General features: G+C 52.7%; 1 protein-coding gene across 1 annotated transcript; it reads right to left on the bottom strand.

Moving 5' to 3' along the window:
* Positions 1 to 1,772: 1,772 nt before the first annotated feature.
* Positions 1,773 to 21,246, bottom strand: DUOX2 (dual oxidase 2). Its single transcript, XM_039888255.1, has 34 exons — positions 21,175 to 21,246; positions 20,476 to 20,559; positions 20,098 to 20,187; positions 19,687 to 19,851; positions 18,945 to 19,132; positions 18,561 to 18,762; positions 18,253 to 18,419; positions 17,804 to 17,864; positions 17,585 to 17,681; positions 17,069 to 17,159; positions 16,696 to 16,798; positions 15,953 to 16,116; positions 15,178 to 15,353; positions 14,845 to 14,963; positions 14,342 to 14,479; positions 14,004 to 14,117; positions 13,623 to 13,825; positions 13,155 to 13,340; positions 11,842 to 12,067; positions 11,669 to 11,762; positions 9,865 to 10,052; positions 9,185 to 9,254; positions 8,663 to 8,746; positions 7,960 to 8,138; positions 7,637 to 7,867; positions 7,347 to 7,446; positions 6,645 to 6,694; positions 6,224 to 6,351; positions 5,833 to 5,986; positions 4,508 to 4,737; positions 4,123 to 4,281; positions 3,622 to 3,777; positions 3,389 to 3,517; positions 1,773 to 3,098 (listed from the first exon to the last, which is right to left on the bottom strand). Exons 2-34 carry the CDS (start codon positions 20,543 to 20,545, stop codon positions 2,976 to 2,978), a joined length of 4,635 nt encoding a protein of 1,544 aa, XP_039744189.1. The 5' UTR covers positions 20,546 to 20,559; positions 21,175 to 21,246; the 3' UTR covers positions 1,773 to 2,975.
* Between the last annotated feature and the right edge of the window lie 92 nt (positions 21,247 to 21,338).

Genomic DNA, 21,338 nt, shown 5'->3' with positions numbered 1-21,338 from the left:
TAATTAACCTCTTCCCTACACCCACTTGTGTAGTCAGTGACCTAATTTTTCTCAGCCCAAAAGCACATCACCTGATGGCTGCCTGATCCTGCATTCCAGTCCACGTCCGAAGGAGAGTTAATCACAAAGCCCCAGGAAAGGTGGGCCAGTTGAGGGTCCTGGCGAATGCCTAGACTGAAGATATTTCTACCCCTCTGCAAGTCCTTGACTTTTATCCCAGCAATTAGTGGCTTTCTGGGAATCTGAGCAAGGGTAGACAGAGCAGCCAGATCACATGAATACGTGCCTCCATCTAGAACCTGGCTGGGGTGTAGAGTCAAGACTGAGGCCAGGCAGGCCAAGTACCTCCTGAGGCTACTCTAGATCATGATGGCACATTCCTCTGTCCAGCTGACATGCGCTTGGCATTGTCTGGCATCTGGGCAAGCGTCATCACGATATCTTCAGGCCCTAGCATGGCAGGGAGGGCAAGACTGAACAGAGTATTATGGATAATCATGGCAGCCATGTTAACAACATACTCTAGCCAACAAAGATAAGTGAATTAAGATGAGACACATAGATCTTTTGAGCAGACCTTAGAAAGGAATAAGGAAGTCACTAATGGGCCAGATGTGGGAATAAAAGCAAGGCCAAGACTTAAGGGGCTGGTGTCTAGGATTAACAACAGGTTGTATACCTGGTGAGGCACAGTAAAGCTGGAAGCCCGTTGGCATGATGTTATTAATAAGTGTATTAATAATCATCGCACATTGCCAATTGTACAAAAAATTTTCATACTGTAGTGTAAGCCCTGACAGATGTGTTTTTTGTTTTCCTTTCTTTTTTGGGGGTGGGGATGCAAATGTCTGACTTAAGCTTTGATTGGCATCCACTTCAAAGATGACTATCTCGAATAAAGATATTGCCAGCCACACCAATAGATAAAGAGCCAGGCCATGAGTCAGTTGATTTCAGTAACTGACCTTTTGGGCCACTTGTTTTTTTCTTTCTGAGCTTTAAATTCCCACTCTTAGGTTTTAAGTTTACCTATAGTGATCTTGTGGAAACCCTAGGCCACCACCCTCAACCCTAATAAAAACAACCCAGGTTCTCTCTCTCTCTCTCTCTACCCATGACCTCATGGTGTGGCCCTCGGTGTGCTATGTAACTCCCAGGACCTGTAAATATTAAATCTTGTCTCTTTCAAAGTTTCCTGATGGTTATTACAGAGGGTGTCTTGCAATCACAATAAGAAACATAAGGGCTGGTTTAGCCACAACACTGATTGTCAATAGGCGGAGATCAGCACACAACACATATATTTTCTCATCTGTATAATTTCCCAAACTAGTATTACTATCTGACTTCCTTACACCCAGACAGACATTTTAATACATGAAGAAACAGGCCCAGAAAAGGTAAGGGATTTTCCTCTGTAGCTACGTAGGGTAAAGTTGGCACTAGAGTCCAGGTCTTGTGCCTCCTTACCCAGTGCCCTTCTAGTTCTGTCAGAGAAATTCTTTCAGTACAGAGGGTTGGGAGCCAAAGGCATTTGGCCTATCAGAAGAGGTAAGCTAGGACCAACAAGGAGAGGATCCGGGGTCAGGGATGCGGAGATGGCCCAAAACTCCCTCCCACTGGTCTTATCGGTTGGACAATTCCATGACCCAGCAATTCCGCTTTTAGATGTAAACCCAAGAGGAATGAGTGCATTATTTCCACCAAAAGGCAGGTATAAGCATGTACAAACAGCTTTATTCTTAATTGTGAAAAACAAAAAACAACCCAAATGCCCATCAACAGAAGAACGGAAGAACAAACTGGTACATTTCAACACTGTGACACAACTCAGCAATGAAAATAAAAAACTATTGGTACACACAACAACATGGATGAATCACAAAGACCTTGGGCTGTGTGAAAGAGGTCTCGAAAGACTATATTCGGTATGAGCAAAACTAATCTGGAGTAACGGAAATCACAGCAGTAGTCGCTTCTAGGGGTTAGGAGAGACTGACTGGAAGGGGTACAAGGGAAGTTCCTGGGGTGATGGAAATGTAGTTGTAACCCATATACATGGTAACTTTAAGATTTATACACTTTGCTGTATGCACATTATACCTAAATTTGAAAATTTTTAAAGCTCAGCTTTATAGGAAAGAGCCAGTTGAAGAAGAAAAAGGAAGGGTCTTAAAGAGCTGAGTATGGAGGTGATGTTCCAGGTTGATTCCTGTGTAAGGTGACCAAATGTCCTGATTTGCCTGGGTCTGTGGGGTTTCCTAGGACAAGAGACTTTCGATGTTAAAACACGGAGAATGCTGGACAAACCAGGACAGCAGGTCGCCCAACCGCTGTGTAAGTTGGGGACTGAGAGGGAGTTTTGGATGTCTGGCAGACAGGCTGGATGGACTCCCTTGGTCTCGCAGCCCCAGGGCTGCTCCAGTGGGCTCAGAGAGGGCTGCCAAGAGTTCAGGACAGCGGGCATTGCTGGCTGACATCAGGAACATCAGGGCTGGGGAGGCATCTTTGTCCCCATTATTCCTCAGGATTCCTGACCCTCTAGGAGCAGAAAAGGGAAGGGGCAGAGCTGGAGGAAAATGGCCTCAGAGACTGAATTGAGGCAGTTGGGCGGTCCAGGTTCTAAGCATCACAGCTGAGCTGAGCTCTGAGGAGATGTTCACTCAGCCTTCTCTTCGCATCAGGTATTCCTACCCCATCCTCCCTCAAATGCCTAGGTGAAGAAAATACCAATGCAGTGCATTGATTTTGTGGAAGTAAAACAGACACGGGGACCTACTGGAGGCCAATGGTACTGCCACCTCCACAGCTGATATAAGACAGGGGCTGTCTCCTCCCCACTTGGTCTGTCACAACCTGCGGTGACTTGAGCTAGAGGGCTTCTCCTCTATCTTCTCAGAGCATGGGACATAGGGGGCAATGAGGAAGAGGCCAGAGGTGTCACAGAAGGGAAGGAAGAACCAGGTAGGGCAAGCTCAGAAGTTCTCGTAGTGATGTATGAAGTGGGCCTGGTCCTGCCTGTTGATGAGCTGACAGGCCTTCTCTACATTCTTGGTCATTCCTGGTGGGCCACAGCTGAATACTCCAAACTTTCGTACCTGTCGAGTTTGCGGGGGGAGAGTGGTTGCAGAGAGAAGGAGAGGCTTGAGGGGATCGCTTCCCAGGAGAAAACTGCTTCTCAAGCCTGGCTGAAATGACCAGGGCATCAATCCCAGGCCCTGAGGAGAGGGCTTGAGCTGGGGGTTGGGGATAGAGTTGAAGCCTTCCTCCAACGCTTGACCCCGTCCTGGGGCCAGGGTTGGGGGGTTCTCCATTCAAAATAGATGAGGGCCAGGAAATCCAGACAGAGGAAGGTCAGAGTCTGAGGATGGGCAGGGGTAGGACTAACCTTTGGGTGAACCTCCTGCAGGGAATTAAAGAAGGGTTCAAAGGGAGGCCGGCCAAAGTGAGTGATGGAGCGCAGGCCCGTGAACAGACTCCGGTTCAGCACTTTCTGGAAGTGCCGCTCGCAGATGTACTGGGGGAGGGAATGGAGGAGGAAGGGCAGAGCCGGGCAGAGCCAGGGTCAGCTCCTAGCCCAGATGGTGGTCCACCCAAACCGCTTGGTTGTCCCTGACATACCAGCATGGTGGTCCTGAGGTCGAACTTCTCAGCCAGCTGGGTGATGTAGATGTGCACGGACACCAGGTCCTGGCAGTCATTCTCCTCCACCTCCCGGATGATGTCAGCCAGCCACTCGAACTGCCGCTGGGTCCGTGTTACCCAGATGAAGTAGATCTGGGGACACATGGCTAGAGCTCAAAACTCAGCTCAGCTCATGGTTCCTCCCTAGATACCTTCACCTGAAAGGCTGGGAAGCCCAGACCACCCACAGACACCAAACCTCTAGCAGAACCCACAAACCCGAGTCAAGGTTTCTAACCAATAGATCCCAGCAGAGCCCCTTCTGGCTCTACCTCCTACCATTCCTCAAACATTTGGCATCCAAAAAACCAGGTATGTATGGCCCCCGTAGACCCAGTGCTTATGAACCAGGGGCTTTTTCTCATGCTACTCTGCTATAATGTGGGGACACAATCAGGCCATCTGTTCCCACTCCTTCCAAGAATGGGAGATGCTCACCTTTTTACAGAGCATTTGGCTGCCTAAGGATGACTTGAAGACCAGGTCTTTGAGGATAGAGGCAAAGGGGGTGACCCCAATGCCCCCTCCAACCAGCACCGACACCTCAAACTTATGCCACTCCTGGTGGCCCTCTCCAAAAGGTCCATCGAGGTACAGCTGCCAAAAGAAAGGTGGATGAGATAAACCTGGCTCTTCCTCAGCTCTGGGGCTAGCAATAAAGGGATAGGGAGAAGGAGATGGGAGCATCCTAGCTTCTTCTGAGGCGCCCAGCCCTTTCCTAACCTGCCCTTGGAGTGTCTGGAGATTCTAATCTTAGGGTGGGGGAGGGCGGGGACCTTCTGCCAATGCTGGAGTCTCTAAAGTGGTTCCCAGCAATGGGCACCTTTGGGTATCTAGCACAGCTGTCCGTCGGGGGTGAGTAGATCTCCCTGAGGCGAGTGGTCCAGGGCCCCACTGCCCGGATGTGCAGGCTGAGCGTGTCCTCATGGGGTGCGGAAGTCAGCGTGAAGGGGTGGTACTCGGTGGTCCCCAGAGCCAGGCAGGCAATCCGCACCCACTGTCCTGACTTGTACTCAAAGCCTTGGGGCCGCTGGAACTGCAGGTGGGTTACTCCTGAGGGTCATGGGCAGAGAAGGGCAGGGATCAGAAGGCTTGCTCCTGGTTCCTGAGGACTGGCAGGCACCTGTCCTCTCCACACACCTGAGGCACAGGGAGCATGGTCTGAGCAAGTAGGGCTCCTGGGGCTGGGAGTCGGAGGACCCCCTCCTCTGTTTCCTGGGCATCCTGAGAGCTGGGCTTCTCTACTCCCCTGTTCCAGCCATTCTCCTCCTCTCAGCAACCTCTCCCACAAAGGGCTCAGACCCATTACCATTGTCTTGGATATCAGCCAACAGGGTCAGGGGACCTTGGGTTCCCCAGGGACCATCTCAGTGTTTGACAAACCTCCACCATTTGAGGGTTATCTCTGTGATGGGCTGTATCTACATACCTCCTGCATTATCGTTTATCTAATATTTTTCTTTAAGTTGATTTAGTTTTTCAATTTGATTTACCTTGACAAGAACCTTTAGATTACTAAGGTAGGTGGTAAGTATAATGTGCTGTAAATAGAAGGTACTGTGTTTTATCAAATTTTAGCCCGATGCTGTTTGTGGCCTAAGCACAGCTGTGCCTCTGGCTTGCTCTCTTTGTTAAAAATGGAGAGTCACAAGTAAAGTTGAAGTGAAGTTAATTTTCTTAATATGTGAGTCCTGAAGTTTCGATGGTCCCATGACACCTAAAATCATCTTCCACCATCCTCTACAGAGATGCAAATCCCTACTTTGGCCAACACTGATGCTTGCAATCAGGGCCATTTGTCTATCTCTGAAGCAGGATTATTCTGTAACAAGGAGTGGGAAAGGGCTATATGGGTCCCTGCCTTGTACTCAGGCCACACATGTGTGTGCGTAGGGGGGTCTTTCTTGTCCTTAAACCCCTGTCTACACTTTCAGTTGCTTTTTCTCATAGTCACTTCTCACTGTCTGCAAGTCCTCCTGGGGGCTAAGCACAGCCCTTCCTGGGGCTGCGTTGCATGAGGAAAGCTGCAGGTGTCTCCAAGGCTATCAGAAGCCAAGATGGAGGCCAGGAGGCCTGGAGAGCTGTCTTCTCATGTCCCTTGAGTCAACTTCCAGTGCTCCCCACCCAGAGCCAGGCCAGGCCTGGTACCTGAAGGCAGCAGCTCCACTTTCACCACACTGATCTCCACCTTCTTCCGGCTCAGGCTCACCAGCTTGTCTCCACCATAGATTAGTGCAGGGACCAGGAAGAAGATGTGGAAACGGGGCAGCTGGATCAGGGCGAAGCTGCCATGGATGATGAGCTAGAGACATACATGGCCAGTTAGTACGGCTTAGGTCCAGCCAGGTCCCCTTCCTGCATGCCCCTTACCCAGAAGCTTCCTGCCTGGGCCCTGGGCTGGCATCGGCTTCAGGGACTGAGGTCTCAGATCTCAGGGTCTCAGTCTGAGATCTTGGGTTCAATTCAGTGTGTTCCTTCCACCCATCATGAGTGCTTATCCATGCCCCATAGCTTTGCCCTGCCTGGAGGAGTCCCTCACCAGGATGTAAAGCAGGATGTAGAGGTGGTGGGTCAGCCAGAAGCCCCGGAAGCTGCGGCGGCGGAAGTGGTGGGAGGCGAAGACATACATGATGGCCAGGACCAAGAGCAGAAGCACCCCTGTCATACCTGGGGTTATGGGAGACAGGGTCAGAGTCTCAGGACCTCAGCCTGGGCTGAGAATACAACAGAGCACTGCCCCCCTACCCCACTCTGCCCTCCTTCCCTGACTTCCCTCATCCCTCCCTGCTCCCCAGGACAGGTTGCTACTAGACAGCCTGCAGCTGGGGCTTGCCCTGGAGGGTAGAAAGGAAACCTATAACCACTATGACTAGACAAGTGCCTGTTCATAGGAAGATGAAGACAAAAGCATAAGTCCTCAGACAGAATCCCCAAACCCCACACACAGCCCTACTCCCTACCTGGGACTGTCTGGAAGAACCACCAGTAGAACTTCTGGGGAAGCTGGGACCTGTGGGGCAAAGGCACATGGAGCCTCTGGCTGGGGCAGGAGGGGCTCCATCACTGTCACAATGTGATTCTGATCCTGCCAGCCCTGATGGCTGAATTGGAACTCCACCCAGAAAGTCAAGGATCCTTCCAAGAAACATGACACCCAGCCTCCCACAGTTACACCCTCTGCTCTCAGCTCTTCTGAAATCTCCTTCTTGGTTGACCTTTGCTTGCTTGGTTCATGTTCTGTATGCTCTATGAGGGCAGGAGTGTGTGTTTTACTCACTGGCCTGTCCCTAAGCTCAGACAATGCCAGGCACATAGTAAATGCCCAGTAAATATCTGCTGAGTGATTGCGTGTATCTTGGCAGCCCTACTCTTTGGCTTCTGGATGGACACATAAAATGTGTTCCATAAATGTTTGTGCAGTGAATGGCTCAGACGGCAAGCTGTGAGTAAGGCACACGTGGGAAAAAGTCTCCAACTTCATCTCCTAAACTCCTTTTCTGGCCAGTCATGGCCAGTTTCCTTACTGAGGGCATGAAAGTCACCTCTCAGCTTCCTTGAGCAAGCCTTCTTACCATCACTCAGTGTCTAGGGCCATCTATTTGTTTTCTATTATACTCTTAGGCCTGCCTAGGTATCCCTAGGGGACCCTCCCCAGAACTTACCCATCATTCACAAAGACGTTGGGGAAGATGCAGGCCAGCAGGCTGAGGGGGCTGATTGAGAAGATGTAGACATTGACCACATGGCCAGCACTGTGCAGAACTGAAGGAGACAGGCTGTTAGAGATGGCACCCATGGCCAACTCTTCATCCAACCCCAAGGGATAGAGGAGTCATGGTGGGAAGAGATGGAAGTATAAGTAGCTCCAGTCGCCTCACTGTTTCCCCCACAGCTAGACCCAGGTGGACCCAGGCGGCTGCAGCAATGGGGAGGATGCCCAGCAGCCACGTACTGGCCAGGACAACAGCAGCCATGGCGATCCAGCGATGGAAGTCCACTGCGGCATCGAAGGGCACGTAGCGGTTGAGGAAGGTCTCTCGCAGGAAGGTGATGAGGTTGCGGCACATAGTGAGCAGGATGTAGGAGAACATGAAGGAGATGCTGGCAGCCGTGCCTCGCGACAGGATGATGCCCACAAAGGTGGTCTCTGCAATCCCCGAGGATGGCGAGGCAAAGGCGTAGTCTGGAGACAGAGTGGGACACTGAAGAACAGGAACAGCAACCAGAGGGCTCTCCACATGTCCCTCCCCACTGCCCCAAACCTGGAACTCATACAGTAGGCACGCTCTGCAAACAGGCCAGCACAGATGGCCGAGAAGACTGCGACACACACGATGTGCCGCAGGTAGTTCTCCACGAAGCGCTTGTACTGCTGCAGCTTCTGGGCCAGGAGGCTCCTCTGCATCTTCTCTTGCAGTGCCTCCGTGTACAACCTGGGAGCGGGCACCACTGCCCTGCAGTGGGAGGCAGGGGGGCCACAAGGTCAAGGTACTCTGGCCTCCCCTAAATGCCACCCCATGAAGGAGACCTGGTGACCTGGTGGGGGTCAGGATGGGCCATGACAGAGGAAGGAAAAGGCATTTGGGGGGGGACTCCAATCTCCCAAACATTTACCTCTCATCTTTATTTTTTCCATTCACCCCTTCTTCTGTCTCCCCACTACTTCACCTCCTCTTTCTCCTATTTTTTCTGTCCTCCCCTCTTCCTGTCCCTTGCACAGGTTTCACTGCTGTGCCCAAAGCACGTAGGAGCCAGGGGCCCCTTTCCTGCCATCTTGGTGTTATATCTGAGTGCTGGGCCCCTTGCCTAAAGATTAGGGTGTTGATCATTCAACTCTACAGCCCGTCAATCAGGTCAGGAACAAATGGAATGAGACTTTAAATGGTCCCTTGTGTGTTAAGATGTTGTGGGCAGGGCCTAGAGAACCTGAGACCTCTCCCCATGACTCTTTGGACCCTGGGGTCTGGGAAACACTCACTTTTTGCCAAACCTCTTCTTCAGCCCCGGGCCTCCCAGCTCTGGGGTTTCTGAGGCAGGGAGCCCCATTCCCTGGGAGCAGGAGCTAAGAAAAGGGAAATGGGGCAAGTTCTCAACTTGTCTTTGTAGCCAGGAGAAGAACTACCAGGTCAGAGCTTGGAAGTGGCATAGAGTTGGGTAAGAGTGGATTCTGGGATCCCTCCCTGCCCATAGAACCTGCCCATAAAACTGGTCAGAGAGGAGCAGGCAGGAGGCAAATCAAAATGAATAAATATGATCTGGTCATCTGTTTTGTAGGGTGGTCCTGACCTGGAGTGGCAGGCTTCTGAGAGAGCCAGGCTTCTGAGCAGCACAGGGTGTGGGAGGCAGCTGGAATTTGGGCTATAGGACTGACCATACATTAAGAGCTACTTTCAGAGGGCAAATGTCTGACCCCAGGGGTGGATTCGGCCAGCCCTACTTCCTTTATTTCTCTGCAGAGGAGCTGGCCAAAGGGACCTCCCAATGCCCCATTCCTGCTCACCGTCCCCCAGGAGTCCGAGTGATAAATGAAACTCGACAGCTAACATTTGGTTTAAAGATGTCTCCAACACCTGGAGAGAAAAATGAGAGGCTGGACAGGCTTCCCCATAAGGGCGGTGGGGTAGGGTGGGGTAGGAGATTGTCCCTCCACCACCACCATGCCCCACCGTCCCTCCGGAAAGGCTGCCACAGCACTTGCCAGTGACTTGGTCACGTCCCCATCTCTTGCTCCAGCTTTGTTCCCCTCACTCCCCACACCGAGTACTCAGTGCACACAGGGCAGCCACTGCTAGACAATGTGGCAACTCTGCAATTAGAAAAAGGGACCCCCTCCAGGTAGATGCCTGGACCTGCAAATCCTTTGTGTAAAAAAAAAAGAAAACCAAAAAACAAAAAATAGCGCCTTTTCCTCTGGCCAGACATACCCAAAACCAATGCACATGGCTTGATGAGCAGCATGTAGGCTATATTTCAGCCTGCTCTTGATCCCTCAGGCGGCATTTTTGTGCAGTGCACAAATTGCACACAGCTTTATCTGATGCTCTTGATTACACATGCCTGGCTATGTGCTATGCACCAAAGGCTAAGAAAGAAATAAGACCTGGGTCCTATCCACCAGGAAATCTTATTTTAAGGACATGCCCTTCCTTGGCTCTGACTATTCCTTTCATACTTACATACCTCCACCTCCACCTCTGACACAGAGCTGCGTGGAGCGGAGCTCACTGTCATGGTCCCGTAGCATGAAGTGGAAGTCCTCCCATGTCAGCTCCTCCTTGTCCTGGAAGCCTGACTCCCGGAACATGGACTCCACCACCTCAGCCAGCTGGGCCTTGGACAGGCAGTTGTTGGAGATCTCGATGAAGGACCTGGGGGAGGACCAGAGACAGGGCAGCCTGTTGAGGTCAAGCCCAGGCAGGTGCAGGGTGGGGCAGGACCCAGATGATCTAATGTGGTTACCAGTGACCTGAGAAATAGCACTGAGGTGTTAATCTAGCTTGCACCTGACACTAAGCTGGGTGGGGTAGCCACAGTCTCAAAAGGAGAACAAAACTGAAAGTGACCTTGACCAATTAGAGATAGCAACCCTCAAACACAGGAGCATCTACAGTTGGGATGAATGTCCACTTAGTGTAGGGACCTGTCCAGGTGTGCCAAAGCCTTCTTGCATGACGGGCTCTCTGTGCACTGTCTTATGTTGATGCCTCCACACCATCACTGGGCTCCCCCTTTCACAGTCCAGCGGGGGCACAGATAGCTGGGAGAAGGGGTTGTAGCTGCAATGGCTACTGCTTCCTTGTGCCAACACCCCAGGGGATGGACAGCACTGTCTCCACACCCAATCTGACAGCATCCAAGGTGGCAGCTGTAGTGGCCGTACTTTTTTCTTAGCCTGTGCTTGGGGACAAAACAAACAAGCCATGCAAGTTTGTGTGAGTCCAGAAGAAAAACACCTTCTTCCACATGGCACAGCAAGAACTGCCATCACAGTAAAAAAAATATGTCATCCCACTGAAACTGAGCAAGATCCACACTGAGTATAGGACGAGAAGGTGGGAGCTCAACCTTTGATGGCAGGGATCCTCTGCTAGATTCCCTAGGCCCTGCCCAGGCCCAGGCCTGCCATGGCACACCCAGCAAGGTACAGACTACAGTCAGTTTCACCCTAGCCCTTCTAGAAGCCCATGTCCTGTTGTGGCATCTGGACTGTAAGAGGGATGTGGCAGTTAAGGGGAAGGCAGAAGTCAATGGAAAGGTTTAAAGGAATGAAAAAGTTAAAGGAATCTGGGCTGATATATGAATTCTAATCATTCATTTGCTCATTTATTTAATCTTATTCAGTTAACTATATATTGAATGCCTGCTATGTGCCAGTCAGAGCTCGGAGGAGGTAGATTCTGCAGGGAACAAAGAGAGATATGAACTGTATCCTTATGGAGCTGAAGGGGACTGTATTACTGGAGCATTGTCTTTAGGAATGAGAAGTCTATGAGCTCAAAAAAGACCTTTATCAGTATATCACAACCTGAAATGGCTTAAGAAGCAGGAAGAGAGAAGGGTTGGAAAATAGAAGAACTTTCTCTGTCATGATGATTAATACTGGAAGAGTGACCAAGGTCATCCATCCTCCATCCATCATCCATTATTTTACTGTGTAAAGCACAGAAGACTTTACAAAGAGCCTAAAGCATCCAAAAGGGGTTAGTGGTCATATTGGTGTTGATTGTTTCTGTTTTGTCTTCTTTTAACTAGAGAGGAAGAATTTCTGGCTAGTATTGACGGTACAGATATAGACCCTCCTGGAGGCAAGGGCCAGCCGGGCCAGGTAAACTTTCGTAGCTGGCTGCTCTGAGTCTAGGAGGCACTGAGGGCCTGCTCTCAGTGCGGATAGCCACATCGCTTTCTCTCCTGTCCTCCTCTGATCTGACTTGTTCTCCTGTTTAAAACACCAAGAAATCTCAGGACTAGAAGGCCCTGCCCATACCGCATCATGGTGAAGAACTCATCCTTGGAGAGGAAGCCATTCGCATCAAGATCATACATGGTGAACATCAGGCGGGACTTGTCCTCTGGGGAGCCTAGAAGGAGGAAGGGTGATGAAGGTCAGCTCTCTCCTGAAAGACCCCTGGCTCCTGGGATGACCCACCATCCCCCAACCTTTCATGAAGACCACCAGGATGTCCAGGAACTCCCGGAAGGACAGGTAGCCATTGCCATCTTTGTCGGCCAGAGAGAACATGGACTCCACAAACATGTCCTGGGGCTTGAGGCCCAGGGACTCGGCAAACTCATTCCTGCTGAGCTCGCACATCAGGGCCTCCTGCACCTTCTGCGATGAGTCCACGGGCAGGGTCCCTGCATCTGCCTGGTTGATGTCCAGTACCTGCACCCGGGCAGCAGCAGGGGAAGACAGAGAAGGAGGTGAGGCCTGGGAGTGGTTCAGTGACCGCTCATATCTCTCCAAAGTCCAACTCAGAAAGGGTGAGTCCTGGTGGCTACTCCTGGTCCTCAGATATACTTCTGACTTGAGCCTCTACTCTGCTGTAGAAGGGGTGACCTGAATCTCTAGCATTCAGGCCATTTTCTCCCTGGACCCAAGATTCAGGAACTTTATACACTAGTAATGGTACTGGGTCTATAGGGGCAGGGGATAGGAGCAGGGGCAAGTTTGGAAAAGCAAAGTGAGAGAGCCTGTACTGGGGACAGCAGATGTAGTAGACATGGGTGAACAGGCAGGAAGAGGCTAAGGATATGTTCTCTTGCCAATTCAGACAAGGTTGCCATGTGCCTGACTTGGTCTCTGCTCATTGAGCAAAGATTTAAAAAGTCACATATATATGTAACTACCATTTGTTAAACATCTACAATATCCAGTTAAGTCCTTACTTAACATCGTCAATAAGTTCTGCGACTTTAAGTGAATGAAACCAATTCTACTATAGGTTCATTGATATAAACAAGAATTAAGTTCCTAATGTATCTCATCAATATTGTAACAAAACAATTCAAGGACCCGCTGTACCAAGCATGTAAGCTAAACACTGTACACGGAACAGTGCTTTCAAACTTTAGAGTATATCAGAATCCCCTGGTGGGCTTGTGGGCCCCAACCCCAAAGTTCCTGATTCACTAGGTCAGGTGTTAGGGGGTGGGAAGCTACTGCTGCTGATCCACGGGCCACACTTTGAGAACCACTAATGTAGACTGTTTCACTAAATCCTCACAAAAACCCAAAGGGATGGATCCTATTTTAATCACTGCTTCATAGATGAGGAAACCGAAATACAGAGCAGAGATGACATGACCTGCCTAAGGTCATGCAGCTAGTGGCAAAGCCATAATTCAGCAAAGGCTGTCTGTCTCCAGCCCACAGAGCAGAAACTTAGCACACCCCATGAACAGTGCTGTCGGGTCCGGGTTTCCTCCAACCCCTGGGCTGGTCCCATTTCCAAAATGCATAGCTGTGGCACCTGGGAAAAAAGGTGTCTGAAGAAGACCTCCAGGATGCGGCCCCGCTGCTGCTTGGTCACAGCCTTCCTGAACAGCACATTCTCAACCATCTCAGCCACACTGAGGCCCAGAGCCCAGTGCACACAGAAATCCTGCAGGTGCTGTACGAAGGTGTCTCGCTCCTCCTCAGAGTTAAACAGCAGCACCTGGGTGGGAGGAAGGCTGAGCCAATGCTCAGAGCTCGAGCTTCTAGTCCAGCCTCCCCTCAAAGGACCTTGGGTTGGGGGAAGGGGAGAGAAAAGTTGCCCCAGCTGTCTAGGCTGGGACCAGGTGTGTGGCCCAAGGGGGTCAGAGGGAGGGTCAGGTTGAGTCTGGGGACCTCTGAAAGGAGTGCCTCTCAGCATCAGCCTTCACAGGTGAGCTCTGTAGCTGAGAAGAGGGTGACCTGAGAAGACTCGCTGTGAGAGGGGAGGCAAAATGGGCTGTACCAGGTCATACTCCTTGGGGATCTTGAGCAGCAGGGTACGGCGTCCACGGTTGCTGGACAGAATGAGATTGACTTGCTGTGAGGGCCGCAGCTGGATGGTGCGCAGCACAGAGAGACGCCTGTCCAGAACCTGCAGATGTCTGTCTGGGAGCAGCTGGATGGTGATGGGGTAGCTCCTCTCCCTAGGGCCCGTCCACTCCATTGCTGGAGAGGGGACGATAGAGCAGAGCAGTTCAGCAGAGGTCCCGCAGCCCCTGCCTTCAGGCCGATTTTACTCTACCAGTCTGAGCAGGCACCCTAAAGCCTGGCTTTCTTTCTTCATCTGCAACCTGGTTCTTTCCTCCATCTGCCCCCTCCTCCCAACCTCTCTGTCCCATCTCACCTGGTACTCCATCTTTGGCTGCTTCCTTCTTCACACTCTCTTTGCCTTTCTTTTGTAACTTCTTGCGTTCTCGGCCCCGGAGATGGGCCACCACTCCAGAGATAAGCAGACTCACTGAAGGGGATCAGAGGAGTCAGTAGGGAGGGGAGCCCATCGCCTGTAGCTTCACTGAGGCTTTGGCTGCTGCCCCCTCTTTTAAGGCCCCCTGAGCCTGGCTTCAACTGTACCAAGGAGCTAGCCCTGCAGGCCAGCAGGTAATGGGAGTGCGGGGGCAGGGGCAGTCTACGGGGAGGGGGCAGCTCGGAGGAAAGAGATGGGTGAGGGGGTAAAGGTCTCACCTAGTGGAAGACAGCAGAGAGCCACAATGGTGATACCAAAACCAGGACCACTGCCTTCAAAGTAGTCATACACGGTCACGGGAACACAGGGTGGCAAGCCTTCAGTTGTGAGCTGTCGGGGCTGAGGGCACGGTGAACCTGAGGAAAAGGGCACAGAAAACCTCGAAGCCTGAGGATCCCACTCCTTGGCCTTCTCTCTCTCCTTCTCTCTCTCCTGTAAAGAACCAGGTACCCTCCTCCCTCCCAAGCTCCCCTCCTTGGAATACGTTTCCCTCAAAAAGTCCCCATCTATATCCCATTTCTCAGGACCCACAATAGCTTGACCACAGGATGTAGCCCGCAAACCAGTCCAGTTCCTGCTGGAGGAGATGACCTAATGTAGATCTCCCAGCCAGACACAGAAGGGGTTCCCTGGTACCTAGCTCCCTGGGCAGCTCCAGGTGATCCCCCAATCTTGGTCTTTTCTCAGACTGCCATCGTTTGTGTTTTCCCAGGCCACCTACCTTCACTCCAGATAAAGACATTGGGCTGCAAGGCACTGGGGTCCACACTGGTGACAGCCACCAGCACATCCCGTAGAGTGGTGTTTCTGATTTCTGCAATTTCCTCCTTGGAGAACAGCCTAAGTTGGAGGAAGCCAGAAATTGTTGAGATGGGAAGGGAATGCAGGCCTCCCGCAATCTCAAACCCACAGACCTAGATGAGGAAAGACACCCAGAGGGGCTGGGAAGGGAGTGGACCAGCTGGAAATTAAGGGCGTATGGGGACTATTTATAAGCAGAGGGTCTGGGCCCTGGCAGAGATGGAATTTGAGGTGGGGCCCAGGCAGACTGTACCCATTCCTGGTGTTCTCAAACCAATAACGGTCACCATCCCGTAGCCGCACAAACTGGTCGAGAACAATGGCACTGAAGAGAAGTCCAGGGTCCCCGTGGCTCTCCAAGAGCCCCCCAGGGAGCAGCTCTAACCGGGATAGGTCCTGGTTGTACAGGGCAGCAACGGCCTCCAGCACCTGGGGCATGATAGGAGGTGAAGAGCGTGTGCACATGTGCGTGCGCGTGTGCGTTGGGAAGGGCAGCTACTGTGGCCCCGCCTCTCAAATGCAGGACCCCATCAGCTTCTTGGCTTGCTACTCAGGCCTGAGAAAGTCTCCTCTTCCTAGGCAGCCCCCTCAGCTGGTAGTAATCTGGTGGGAGGACCAGTGTATCCCTGACCATGGTAAGACCACTGTCAGAAGCCTAAGGGCCATATCCTGTGACCATCTCTACCAGACTGCCTAGCTCCAATGGTTAACAGCTTCAGGGTCACCCAACTCATGGGGAGGAACCCTGGAGGAATAGGATAATGGTACCAAACCCAGGGGCCATCCAGCAGAAATAGTAAAATGTAGTGGTGAGGAACATACTCTGGAATCATGTAGCTGAATTTAAATCCTGCCTCTATGACTGACTTACCAAAAAAGGTTATTGGTAAAATAGGGATAATGATAGTATCTACTCTATAACATTAACATTCTTAACAAAGATTAAATGAGTTACATATGTAAAAGACTTGGAACAGTATGGCCACAGGAAAGATTTAGCTACTACTATTATCATTACTATTCCTGACCTGGGGGTCCACGTTGGGGTTGAGATAACTCCAGTTCTTCGGGGTCTCTAACCCCAAGGCAAGCAGGGCTTGGCTATAACTGGGTAGCCCCATATCTCGGCCACGTTGGATGCTGCTGGCCACGTAGTCTGTGCGGGAGAACTTGCCAGGGCCAGGCCAGTAATCTAAAGAGGAACGAGGACCAGGCTATAGGCTTGGTTGCCCTACACATAGGTCGCCTCAACCCTTCTTTGCCCAACTGCCTTGAGGTGGGCTGTTGCCACTACACCCCCGTCCCCAACAAATACACACAGCATTCACTGCATGTGACCTGTGTTCATATCAGCCTTGCCTTGGTATGGGATCAGGGTCACCATATGTGATGAGGGGCAATTTTTCTGGCAAGAATCTTTCCCTAAGACTCAAGACTGTTCTAATCACCAAGCAGAAAATTCCCTGGCCTTTACCTCCTTAACCTCAAGACAGGGCTGGATAAAAACCTTTAGAGACCTAAGTATCAAAGAGATTATGGTGCCACCCTTCCCCCACATACTCAGAATTAGGTGATTTAAAATAAAACTAACACTAAACTGTAAGTTGAGGGAAAACGAATTCAAAGCTTATTTTCTTCTAATGGCTATTTGCAGTGTGCATGTCTGTGTTTCTGCGTTGCAGGTACCCTAGTTCTGCCTGTTGATTAACTCAGAAGAATTCTGAGGCTGCCCAGCCTCCTGGCCCCCATCGCCTCTGGCTTCAGAGCTCACCCCTTAGATCTTCGACCACTATTCTGTCCTCCAGCTCTGAAATCTGGGAGGCCATTCCCAGCAGCAGCTGATTCACTGCCTGAATACTGTTCAGATTGGGGTTCTGGAAGTAAACAACACACTTCATCAGGTAGGCTTTCAGGTCCCTCCCCAAAAGCCCAGTCCTTCTCATTCTGGACCACTGCAGAACCTCAAGGAAAAGAGCCCTTAGCCAGTCCTAGACTCTCTTGAACTGTTGTTCCCAAATAATTTTCTGATCATCTTACACCACCCTGGAGTAACAATACCCAAGAACTGGAATCATTGCTTTTCCCAGCCTGTGTGATGAGACTGACTTTGACCCATCTTCCTCTGACCCTGAACCCAGGCTGACCTCCCGAATCCAGTAGCTGTTGCAAACTCTGAGAGCTGGGGAGGTGCCAAAACCCTTGTTGAAGATTTTCTGGAAATGGCAGCTGGCATTTCTGAAATAGGGAATCAAGGATGTGGTAAGGGAATTCAGAAAAGAAGCTGAGATGGAGTTGAGGGACTCAGATGGGGTTGGCCAGGACCAAGGGATGGCCACTGAACTTCTTTGAACAGAATAAGGATCTAGCAATGAGTGTGGATTGAAAGTAGAGGTTGCTCTTGTCCACACAGTTGGGGGAAGGAGGGAAGAGAGCGACCTAGCTGCTGGACAAATCCTGCTCTCAGCAACTGAAGTTCAGCCATAAGGAGAAGCTGGAGAGATTTACCTGTTAGACTGAACCTCCTACTCTAGGGTCCTGTTTCAGGACTCCAAATTCTGCTTCCCTTGGCCCATGACACTGTGGAGGTATATAAAAGGCTCCAGGACCCCAGGGCCACTGATTGGGCAGTTCTGCCAGCGATGTGCCAGCACTTCTCTCACCTCATGTAGACGCCAGGGGGCACCATAGTGGAGAAAAACTGTTCAGAAGCCGCCAGGAACTCTGGAGAGATGCTGGGGTCCAAGAAAGGGCGGTACCCTGTTCCACCAGAGTATTAAGAGAAATAAGTTCCTTACCTCTACATCGTCCCATAACATGCACTCCTATGGATCCTGATCACACACACACCCTCAGCCAAGGTGTCCCCCTAAAGCTGTCACCTGTATATTCTGGAGGTGTTTTCTGCAGGAAGCTGGGCAGCCACTCATACAGAGCGATGTTCTGAGGGTCAAGAGACAGGGAAGAGGAGGCGAGTGCTGGAGCTGCCAGGCCAGAAGGGATCTGAGCCCAAGGAAGGCTTAGGTGGGAGATGAGAACCAGGCAGGGGCAGTCATGGGAGAGGCAACTCAAACAAACAGGAGACGTGTGGAGGCCTGTCCCGGAAGGGCACAGGGGATTTCGCGGTGGGGGAGTTAAACCTCTCATGTAAGTAGCACTTTGTCTCCTTATCATTTCGGGGTCTATTCCTAGACGTTAGCTCTCTGGGGAGGGGTGTCCTCCCGGAAGAGGTCGTTTCTGGGTGGCGGATGGTCAAGGATGGAGGGCTCTGTGGAAATACAGAGTCTCCTGTGGAGCAGGACACGGTGGGAGGGCATGCCGTGCGACTGACCTGGTAGGTGGCAATGACCCTCTTGCGCGCGTGCTGGAACAGCTCCTCGTCCCCCCAGTGCGGGTGCTCGCGGGCCAGCCTCCATGCACACAGATTGTGGTAGCGGAACCAGAGCAGGCCCAGCGCCTGCAGGAAGGGCTCGCGGTTCCCTCGCTCCGCCCCGAAGGCTGCATCCAACGTGGGCACAGGGGAGATGAGTGGCGGTGTGACCCAGGGGAACCGCACCTCGCGGACCGCAGCCCGCCCTCCAACCAGCCCTGGCCTGCGCTCGGTCCCGCCCGCGCCCCCGCCGGGCCCCGCCACCTCACCATACAGCCCTTGGGGCCCGCGCTGTCCCGTGGCGGGGTCGGGAGCGTTCCACATGAGCAGGGGGCTCTGCGCGTCCCGGGGGAAGGCGGGGTCGGGCCCGGACGCCAGCTGCCCCCCGGAAAAGCTCCGCAGCGCGTCGCTCCAGGAGTGCGAGGAGCCATAGATGGCGCTGCCGTCCAACCAGCCCGTCACCTCGTTGGTCTGCGGGGTCACGGACTGGTGAGCCGGGGTCGGGTAGCCCAGGAGCTTAAGGGAAGGCCAGGGCCAGGCGGGTGTCCGTGGGTGGGGGATGGGAGCCTCTGCCACCCGACCCTGCCAGGCTCTGGGCCCAGGGCCCCACCCTCCTGGTTGCAGCCCCCTCCCCGCCAACTGCCTCGTCTTACTAGGTCCCGGGGGTTGCTGGGGCTCTGTCCGGTCTTGGGGTCCCAGCGGCTCCTCTGGAAGGGCAGCACCACGTCTCCGCGCTGGTCCCGGTCGAACACGGGGTCTCCAGGCGGGATGTGGATGTTGAGGAACTCGGCGGGGCAGCCGGGTCTCTCTACACTCACCAGGTCCGAGAGCACGTGGTAGCCTGCGGGTCAGGAGCGCAAATGTAGAAAATCGCCACTCCTCATGGCCAGGGTAGACTCCAAGTTTCTCAAGAGTCAAAAGGCAGTATGTTCGAGTGCAAGCTCCGCCACCAGTTCTGTGGCTTTTTTCTAATCTGCAAAGTGAGAATATAGTACCCTCTCCACCAACCTCATAACTTTGTTGTGAGAATCAATATAATATTATTAGGGCTCTCGCAAGCCATCTTCTATCAGATCCAGCCACCACTACTCCTCATCTTGGGAGGTGGGGGTTGGGAAGAGCGTGATTATATCGGGAGGATATGGGTGGCAGAGGACTCATCTGCTAAGAGCTATAGTGCGGGTCCAGTGGCACTCTTGGGTTTGGAGGAAGGGGCAAACGAAATTATAGGAGAAAATACCCCTGCATCGACACCCACATCACTCTGAGATGAGGAAAGGCTCGAAGTGCTGCTTGGTGCGGGGAGAAGGTGGCTGGGAGTCCCAGATCGGTCCTTGTGGACTTGCAGAGGGACCTCAGTGGATCAATCTCGGTGTTTCTCCCCTTTGACCTTACCGAAGAAGACCCCCAGCACCGTGCGGTTGCGGTGGGATGCCTGCCCGGCTCTGCCCCGCGTGGCAGCGTCGCTGAGTCTGCGCGGGTTGGGCAGTAGCGGCTCCTCCAGAGCCTGATAAACGCCATCTGCGTAGTAGGCTGGTACAAGGCGCTGCAGTCGGCTGCCTGCAGGAAGCAGGAGGGAGAGGGGCTTGCCAAAGCACTCTGTCCCCAACAAGCCCACTAACCTTGACCTATTCCTCCCTCAATCACCACCTCTCAATGACGAGACCCCCTCTCCCCAAGGTCTCCTGGCCCCAGGGGTGCATAGGAGTTCCGGCGCAGGCAGCCAGGCGTCTGGCGGCACGCTCTTTCCTCTTCTCTGCGCCTAGTGCCCGGTGCCTTTGTCTTCACCCCGGCCACAGGACGCACCTGCAGCTCCGCGCTTGTGATGCCTCAGGTTGTTGAACCAGCCATCATAACGCTGCACTTCCCAGGGCAGTGAGAGTGCGTCCTGGCCGCCTGTGGGTCAGAAAGTGGTCCCTCAGCGCTAGACTCCCTGCGACACCTCTGGGACCCGACGGTCTCCTTCTGTGTTTCTCTGGCTGGCGGAACACCCCTAAACCGACCCGAGTGGCGATACCTGCACGTCGTCGAGGCTGCGCTGGAAAGTTTCCCATCCAGCTGAGCCGCGCAGAGATCTGACCTGATCTTCCAGCCTCAGACAACCGCTTGACCGCAGTTCTCCCTTCTCTTATCCCCAGGGGAGACTGGGTGACATCCTGAAGCTGGGCAGGGGCTGATGCCTACCCGCTGGATTCAGGGGTCCAGTCAGTAGAGCTCCCAGGAGCACCAGTGTTTCTGGCCTTGCGTGGAGCATGCTGACCCGGTAGCCTGGGGGATAGGAGGTAGTATGTGTGAGACCCGGAGCTGACGCCCGCCACGGCCGGCACAGAGGGAGGAAGCACCAGCTGTTTTCACTTTTAGAGCAGAACTTTTAGAAGTATTACCAAGGAATAGCACCAGCACTCCACTCTTTTTAGGACTCCTGGCAGCCGTGTAGGCACTGACGCTAGTCCTCACTCTCCACTCCGTCGAAAACTAACCCTTACCACACACGATACAGTCTTGTGGGGCATGTCAGTCCCTGGCAGGAACAACCTCCCAAGCCCCCCGCCCCCAAAGCCTCAAATCCCCACTCCCAGCCCCCTAGGAACTGCTTCTCCTACAGGAAGCAGGGAAAGGAAAGCGGCGAGTGAGCTAGAGGCCGGGACTTGCAGCCCTTCATACCCCCGCAGTGAATGTCTGTGCATGGACACAAGGGGTGAGAAGATTGAGATCAGGCCACAAGCCCAGGTCCAAGCTCTCTGGTTTAGGGCCCCATTCAGGGTCAGAAGCCTTCTTTCCTCTGGGAATCTTTGCATCTCTGCTCTGCTTCCTGCCTCCACCACCTCACTCCACCCGGCCACCAGCTCCACAGATCTTCAGCCTCCCCGGAAGCATTCTCACCCTCCTCTCTGGGTTCTCTGAGGTCAGCTTAGCGGTGTCCACTCTGGTCAGACCAGCTCCAGGAGTGAGTATCTGGACTCCGGGCTCTTGCTCCTGCTGAGGAGGATGGGCCCTTCTCATTTGCATAGGGACCGCCCCCTCTCATTTGCAAGATCTCTTCCCGG

The sequence above is a fragment of the Pteropus medius genome, unplaced genomic scaffold (genome assembly GCF_902729225.1).
Source record: "Pteropus medius unplaced genomic scaffold, Ma_sr-lr_union100, whole genome shotgun sequence".
Classification (NCBI taxonomy): Eukaryota; Metazoa; Chordata; class Mammalia; order Chiroptera; family Pteropodidae; genus Pteropus; species Pteropus medius.
Note: the sequence above shows the minus strand (reverse complement) of the source record. Positions and strands in the feature narration are given on the sequence as shown.

Coding starts and splice junctions, on each gene's coding strand:
- DUOX2 (XM_039888255.1), bottom strand. CDS start 20,545: ATGCTCCACGCAAGGCCAGAAACACTGGTGCTCCTGGGAGCTCTACTG. Junction 19,852..20,097: donor TCACAAGCGCGGAGCTGCAG/GTGCGTCCTGTG, acceptor TGCTTCCTGCAG/GCAGCCGACTGCAGCGCCTT. Junction 7,868..7,959: donor GTTTGCAGAGCGTGCCTACT/GTATGAGTTCCA, acceptor CTCTGTCTCCAG/ACTACGCCTTTGCCTCGCCA.